The sequence below is a fragment of the Triticum dicoccoides genome, chromosome 6A (genome assembly GCF_002162155.2).
Source record: "Triticum dicoccoides isolate Atlit2015 ecotype Zavitan chromosome 6A, WEW_v2.0, whole genome shotgun sequence".
NCBI lineage: Eukaryota > Viridiplantae > Streptophyta > Magnoliopsida > Poales > Poaceae > Triticum > Triticum dicoccoides.
In genome coordinates, this window is record NC_041390.1 from 574272663 (window position 1) to 574280861 (window position 8199).

Consider the following 8199-nt stretch of genomic DNA (forward strand, 5'->3'; position numbering starts at 1 on the left):
TTTTCCTCACTTGATGATTTTCGCTCAAAGTCCTTGGAGGATGGGATGCTCTCAATGACAAGTGCCAGTTTCTCTCGGAGCAGCCAACCAACTAGTGGTTGTAGGGGGCGGCTATTTATAGCCTAGGGAGCAGCCCGGCATGATAAGATATAAATGCCCTTCAATGATATGACCGTTAGTTGGGTAGATATTTTGGGACAGCTGGCTCGTAGCACAACAATGGGCGGAAATTTGAGGCTCAAATTCCTTAGGGCTATCATGTTCCTCACTTGTAGGTGATCCGCACTGGCGAATTTCTAACTCCTCAGTCAGAACAAATTCCTCAGAGACCAGAAGAACTTTGTCTCTGTCACTGAAGAAATTGACTGAACTATATGAGATTTTCAATGGATTCACTCGAAGGGATTGGTAGGTGTAGGATTTTGAGTTGAGCATCACTTGGAAACTTTTCCTTAGTTTTTCCTCGACCCCCTTTAACAGTACAGTGTTTCCTATGACTCAAGAAAGAGAAAATGAAACTACAAAAACAAAAGTCTTCACGCTTCATGTTTCTCGCATGAATACCAAGTCTTCACGGTCACACCAATTTCTTCATCTTCAAAGTCTTCAGAAATCCAAAGTCTTTAGTTGAAGACATTCATTTTTAGGGGTTGACTTTCTCTATAAATATCAAGCTCCTCATAGACTTATAGACCTGTGTACACTCACAAACGCATTAGTCCCTTAAGCTATAAGTCTTCAATACATCTAAATCACTAAGGGGCACTAGATGCACTTACAGGTAACCAACCACTCTTACGAGAGAGCAACATTAATTCTTCAGTCTTAGCTACATTATGTTGTGCTTTATTTGCTCATAAGGAGTGTTGCAATTATTCCCCCGTTTACTCTTAACAGTGGAAGTGAACATATGCTCTCTCATTTTCATGGGAAACATGGTCTCAACATATTCAATAGGTTCCACTATTTTGACAGTGCTAACATAGATTTCTTTATCAATATTATTTCTTTCCCTAGAGACATCTTTAAATGGTTCATGACATTTCTCCAAGCTAGTCTTAGTAATATTAATATGAGAAGCAAAGGATTCAAAAAGATTAACAAGTTCTTCAGAATCAATACATCAGTTTCAGAAAAAAAATCTTAATGCATTCATACTCAAAATTTCTACCTCCTTTGTTAACTTTATCCATTTTCCATGTTTCTCTATTGGAATGAACGAATAATAAGATCACAAGCTTCTTCAACAATTTTATTATTAAAGCACCCTTTAGAAGAGATATGAAGTCTTTCCCCGCCAAGAGCGGGAAGGCTTGCACAAAAGTTAGAAGCAATAGTTTTATCAAAAAGCTCATGATTGGGGAATTTGAGAAAGAGCGTCGCTAGTCTCCCCAAATCTAGATCCATGGCCAAAAGTAACATATGTAATTTATATCAACATGTATTTGATGGACAAAATAAAACTTCATACGAAATTCACCACTTAGTTCTTCCCAATTTATGACATAATGATTATCCAGAGAACGATTCCACCTCGAAGCTTCACCCTCTAATGATGGTAGACAAACTGCTACGACGACCCTTCTACATCGTATTATAGCATCATTACATATGTTAGCACATTTTGTGATGTCTCTATCTTTTGAGTAATAACAAGAATAACCTACGAATAGTAGATTCCTTGAATTTAGTTTTCATCCTATATATATGGTAAATCGCCAATGCCATCAGATTTGCATCAACCTTTTACCTAGAATCACCAAGCCACAAGTTAAGACCATGTTGTTAACTATGATTGAAATGTAATGGCTTAACTATGACGGAAATAATTTAATCATGTTTTAGTTTTGCCAAAATATAGTACAAATGCTGGTGGATATTTACACAAAAAAAGAATACGAGAAAGTAAATTATGATTCCGAAAGTCAATACAAAAATCCAAAAGAAAGGGTGGCGACGGTACTAATTTCTAAGAACTTGCTCAAATCCAAGGTCAGGTTTTCTGCTACAATGAAACGAAATCTTTGAATTTCACATTCATCGAAGACAAGACAAGGTTTCATTTCCACTCCCTTGATCTTCTAGATGAATGCCAATATTTCTTACCACATACTTGTGGATGTAGCATGTGTGCTTAGCTTCTTAGGTCAAAATGACAAATGGCTTCGATAACATCCAACTGTATGGAACTAAGATTAGCAGGTTTCAGGTAACAACATTAGCAAAGGCCTACTTGAATCTTTCACCATGATGGTAATAAACTACGCCTAGCCATTTGGCTCTTGTTTGATATTCCGTCCATCACTGTATAAAAATCCACTTCATAGTGTATCATGTCAAAATTCTTTTATGTTTGACCAAGTTTGCAGAAAAAAATTAGTATACGAAAGGAATATCATGATATCAATCATGAAATATGTCTTCATAAGGTTATTAATAGGATATTGTATATGTTGATAATTTTTTTCTCTACAAACTTGGTTGAACTAAAAACAGTTTGACTTAAGACTGAACTAGGTGACCTTGTATGAATTGTCAGCTGGTAGGTGGCGCCAGCGTTCTTGAGGCCCGAAGGGCGTTGTGACATAGCATAAGCGTATGTATGGTGCGACGAAGAAAGTCGCCTCCTGGTGGAACTCCTTCAATCGTATATGGTGATAGCTCGAGTAGGCATCCATAAACGATAGAAGCTGACACCCTGCAGTTGAATCAATCACCTGGGTCCGTGCAGGGGGATAGGTCCTTGGGGACACACCTTGTTAATGTCGGTGTAGTCAACACACACGCGCCGAGTCTTGTTCGTCTTCGGCACCATGACGTGGTTGGCAAACCAGTTAGGGTGTGAAACATTTTGCATGAAGTATTTCTGCCCCCCATAGCCCTGCAGTACAGTTCAATGAATCGCTTGACCGGACAGACTCTTTTTTTTTGCGGGTGAAAAAAAAAATGGACAGACTCTTTTTCTAATGTTACAAGGGAGTGCTCGGCGAGACACTAGAGATGTCAGACGGTTGTCATGCGAAGATATTCCAGATACTACTGGAGGAATTAACGAGCATGCCTTTCGGAGCGTTAACTAGATGGTGCCTACACAAAAGCTCATCTATCTTGCAACATAATAAAGTCATTGAAAATAAAACCACGTCTTGAGACGGCCGAAACACCATCTCGCGCTCTGCGTTTGGTGAAGCAGCCCTTGGCCCCGGCTTGAGGTGGTTTCATCCCGGGGCCAGGCGGCCGGCAACAAACCGTTGCCCCAACAGACAAGCAACGCTCTCCCCCTTTCGCTGGAAGTTGCTTTCATTTGACTTGTGCTTTTTCTGGAAGTAAATTAATAATACTCCCATCCACAGTACCTCTGCATGTGCCGGCCTTGAAGGAGAGACCGCAAATAAGGTGCACCGACACGGGAGAACAAGCTCGCCGTGGACGCTGGACATGGCCACACGGCCCACGCAGGGGCCCATCCACTCCGGCGGCTCGTCCCCCTCCGTCGACCACATGTGCGGGCGGGCGGGCGGGCGGAACAATGCCGCGCCCCTCCCCCTCGGAATATTCAGCTGCATATTCCGCGACGGCGACCCGCGCCGCGATTAGCAAGGCGTAATTCCACATTTACGACCCCAGAAAGCGGCCACGACTCTTTTTCCGGGAAAGCAGCAACGACTCCGGCCAGACCAAAAACACCCAAAGCTTTCTTCACTTCCCATTGTTTCCTCTTTGAAAAATGAAAAAAGAAAAAAGAAGAAAAGAACGCGTACCATCCACGCCCCAGATGCCAGGCACCAACCAACCACACTGGACACTGCCGCCGGGCCCCGCAGCCAGCGAGCCCACCACCAATACCCTAATAATAATCAACAAGTTGGGGACGCGCAGCGCCTCCATATATTCGGGCCTCGCCGCACCCCCGTCAAATCCACGCGAACATCGCCACGCCAAGGGAGAGGAGAGCTCGGAAAGCATCGCCAGCGCCGCAGCCCCCCGCGAATCCGCGCCCGGATCTCCCGGCCCGGCGGCGATGGCGCTCTCCGACCTCTCCCGCGACTCGCTCCTCCCCAGCTTCCTCTACTCCCCGCGCTCCTTCGCCGCCGCCGCCTCCCCGCGCTTCCCCTCCTCCCCGTCGCCCTACCAGGCGCCCGCCTCGCCCGCCGCGGCCCCGGCTGCTGGCCTCGTCGGCGCTGGCGGGGTCGGGGGCGGCAGGCCCTTCTCGATCCGCGCGCCCAACGAGAAGATAGAGATGTACTCTCCCGCCTTCTACGCCGCCTGCACCGCCGGGGGGATCGCCAGCTGCGGGCTCACCCACATGGCCGTCACCCCGCTCGACCTCGTCAAGTGCAACATGCAGGTGAGGGCCTAGATCTGTGCTCCCACGCGCGTCTCGGGTTCAGTTCTCGAAGGATTCGGCGTAGATCTGGTCGGTAGGTTCGATGCGGATGCGGATTTCGATCTCCGTCATCTAGGCAGGCATTTCGCGATCTGGATGCATGAATCTGGCCAGTTTCCGTGTCTCCGAGCGTGTAGTTTGGTGCTGGCAAGGATTTATGTCTTGTTCTGTTCTCCCGTATGCTTTATGTTGGCGCAGATGTGCTTGCCGTGCTTTGTTAGGAACTGGTGACTACTAGTACACGCTTGCAGTTGAGTGGACCGCAGTTCCAGTAGATGCATTTCATTGCTTGCTAAGCACAGATTAGCCCAGTTAATGTCAAGTCTATTATGTGCTTTTCTCATCGGAGTGGTACAAATTATGTTGATGAATATGTAATTCTTAGGCTTTTACTTGGTACAGTATTGTAGTAGTACAAATTATGTTGATGAATGTGCAATTCTTAGGCTTTTACTAAGATCAGTATAAAATCAGGTCTGTGCTAGTGTTAGCTCTTATGCCATTCAGGCGTGAGTTAATTTCAAGTCTATGCGTGAATGAGATGTGACTAACCTGTGATCACTTTACCTGTACTTCATGCTTTATGTTTCTAGAGTGAGGTGACTCAGGTGAAGGAAACTGCCCCAGTGTGTAATGTTGTTCCTTTAGAGTGAACCGCTCAGTCATGGAAATTCAGTCCCAACTGTAGGGCAGCAGGCCATTATCAATTTGTGTTCAGCTGCCTAAACAAGTCACATCTGACTAAAGTTCAGCAAATTGATCATCTAATGTTGTTTATTTTTTTCAGTATTGTTGATCAATCTTAATGCTTATCCATCTTGTATTGAAGACCGTTGATTCGTTTCTTTTTAATTTCATATATTCCAGCTAGCATTGTAATTGAAGTACCATCTACTCTGATTTGTGATTACTGTTTGAGGTTGTTAAGATTCATATGGACATTATGATTTGTGATTACTGTTTGAGGTATTAGGACTCTATGGACATTTTAAGCTGCAACTTGTGAAGTGTCGATAGGTTTCAAGTAAGTATTTTGGACCTAACACATTCCTATCAATTGTTCCAGATTGACCCGGCGAAATACAAGAGCATCTCATCTGGATTTGGTGTTCTGTTAAAGGAGCAAGGAGCTAGGGGATTCTTCAGGGGATGGGTGCCTACCTTGCTTGGTTACAGTGCTCAGGGGGCTTGCAAGTTTGGGTTCTACGAGTTCTTTAAGAAGACCTACTCAGATATGGCTGGGCCTGAGAATGCTGTGAAGTACAAGACCCTGATTTACCTTGCAGGGTCAGCTTCTGCTGAGGTAATTGCTGATATCGCTCTGTGCCCCTTTGAAGCTGTCAAGGTCCGTGTGCAGACACAGCCTGGATTTGCTCGTGGGTTGAGTGATGGGCTTCCCAAGTTCATCAAAGCTGAGGGTGCTGCTGGGTAAGTAAATCTGCCAGCCAACTTAAAAACTTAATGATTTTCTTTTCTTACCCTGATCCTATGCCCTAACTTTTATTTGTTAATAATGCCAGGCTCTACAAGGGCATTGTTCCGCTCTGGGGTCGCCAGATTCCTTGTAAGTGCTGTCTCTTATCATTCTGTTATACTCTTTTAATATGAATAGTCACTCCTATGATTGTTTCACAAATGTGGCCTGCTTTGGTACCACCAAATGCTCAAAAGCTGGTCTCCTGTTTCATCTGATTGGCACTGTTGTGTTTTCTTTGATATGCCAATTGGTGATGTTTTGTAGAGTAACTTTCTCTTCTCCTGTATGAGCATTCTTCTATCCTATTGATGGCCAACCATGCTGATGCTATTCTATATTCGTTTTACCATTTCTATTTGTTGCTTAGCTTATGGGCATTATTCATTGACTCCTTAGAGTCATTCACTCCACAGTTGTGATGGTAGTTTTTAGCTGAAACTCCAAAATTCACTTCTCTCGCAAAAAAATAAATATGGACATTACTGTATGCCTGTATCTAGTCTGATATCTACTGAACTTGACAACTTTTGTCTATTGTAAATTGGTTATGGCAGAACATTTTGAATCCACATGTCTGTTATATGTTTGCCAATTTTGTTTGGATATTATGTTCATAAATGACAAGAAAGGGAATTCCCATCAATCTCAATTCCATACCTCATAACATGATGATGTTTGTGTTCCCCTCTCGTAAGGGGTTATGCTTGGTTACAGTTTGTCTGAAGTCTGGAAGTTTACGCAGACTAATGTTAGCTGATGCAGATTGCAAGTGTCTACTTCCACTTCTAGGATTGGCCAATGTTAATTGAATATGACATAATGTTTGAATTTTATTAGTTGTAGCCTTCTAGTTATCACATGTCATCTAGATAGAATTTGATAGATGCTGAATGTATAATGCTTTGAACTTCTGTTGTTGTTCATATGTTATGGTGTACTCATCCATTGAATATTTCCATGCTTTATTCAGACACCATGATGAAGTTTGCTTCCTTTGAGACCATTGTTGAGCTTATCTACAAACACGCTGTTCCTGTTCCCAAGGCCGAGTGCAGCAAGTCTTCCCAGTTGGGTATCAGCTTTGCTGGTGGCTACATTGCTGGTGTCTTCTGTGCTATTGTTTCTCACCCGGCTGACAACCTGGTCTCTTTCCTCAACAATGCCAAGGGTGCTACAGTGGGTGATGTAAGCATGTTTCTATCTAGTTTATCTTTGAGATTTTCTATCCTCTTCTTAACTACTGGACTATTTGCTGACTTCATGTTATTATTAAACCTTCGTAGGCTGTTAAGAAGATTGGCATGTTGGGCCTTTTCACCAGAGGACTTCCCCTTCGCATCGTCATGATCGGTACTCTTACCGGTGCTCAGTGGGGAATCTATGACGCCTTCAAGGTCATGGTGGGACTGTAAGTATCTCATCCTCTATGCAAATTCATCTGGTAAACAGCTTCTGAGGAAGTAGTAACAATTGGTAATCCATTTTCTTCCAGCCCGACCACCGGCGGTGCTCCACCAGTTGCTCCGGTAGAGGAAGCAGCGAAAGCCATCGCTTGATTGATTTTTCCTACTATGACGATGACGATGTATTCCGGGCTGATGGGGTATTGGTGGATGGGGACTGTATCAATTACTTGAGTTTAGCACCCGAAATCTTTTGTTATTGTAGCAGATGGTTATTGTGTCATCATTTTGATGAGAGGAACTCATTAAGCAGGCGAAATAGGCCTTTTTTTGTCCCCGGGAAGTTTGATGCTTGACATAATAAGTTTTAGGACAGCAAGGCTGTTAGAGCGCAGGTTTTGCCATCACCTGTACTGAGGAATTCCCATATTATACTCCTGTTTACCTACAATTCTGTGCTGTTGATATCGTGGCATGTTCGTTTCTGAACGGGTAGAACGTTTATTGTTTTACTAGTAGTAGTGGTTATCTTCTCTTCGTGCTTGCAAAATCATTCCTTGGTCTTCTGAGATAAGTCATGCAGTACTATTGTTTTGTTCGGGCAAACAGGTTAGACAGAGTATTAGGCTGGTTGTAATGGGCATTATCAACATATACTACTCCCTCCGTTCCTAAATATTTGTCTTTCTAGACATTTTAAACGGACTACCATATATGGATGCATGTAGACATATTTTAGAGTGTAGATTTACTCATTTTGCTTTGTATGTAGTCATTTGTTTAAATATTTAGAAAGACAATTATTTAGGAACGAAGGGAGTACATCCTTAATGCATAGTATCATAAGTTGGTATCATACTCCCTCTTTTTCGGTTTATAAGGCTCAATTCAAAAATCTCACCAACGAAGGTAAATGATGAGTGATGAAATAT

At 43.2% G+C, this 8199-nt stretch overlaps 1 protein-coding gene across 1 annotated transcript; it reads left to right on the forward strand.

Annotated features, from left to right (window-relative positions):
- The first annotated feature begins 3910 nt into the window (after positions 1-3910).
- LOC119318076 (mitochondrial phosphate carrier protein 3, mitochondrial-like) lies at positions 3911-7752 on the forward strand. Its single transcript, XM_037592589.1, has 6 exons — positions 3911-4348; positions 5454-5815; positions 5908-5951; positions 6835-7049; positions 7148-7272; positions 7357-7752. Exons 1-6 carry the CDS (start codon positions 4022-4024, stop codon positions 7418-7420), a joined length of 1137 nt encoding a protein of 378 aa, XP_037448486.1. The 5' UTR covers positions 3911-4021; the 3' UTR covers positions 7421-7752.
- The last annotated feature ends 447 nt before the right edge of the window (positions 7753-8199 follow it).

Excerpts from the sequence above, each read along its gene's own strand:
- LOC119318076 (XM_037592589.1), top strand. The coding sequence starts at position 4,022 with ATGGCGCTCTCCGACCTCTCCCGCGACTCGCTCCTCCCCAGCTTCCTC. Across the intron at positions 5,816-5,907 it reads AAAGCTGAGGGTGCTGCTGG|GCTCTACAAGGGCATTGTTC; the intron begins GTAAGTAAATCT and ends TAATAATGCCAG. Across the intron at positions 7,050-7,147 it reads AGGGTGCTACAGTGGGTGAT|GCTGTTAAGAAGATTGGCAT; the intron begins GTAAGCATGTTT and ends AAACCTTCGTAG.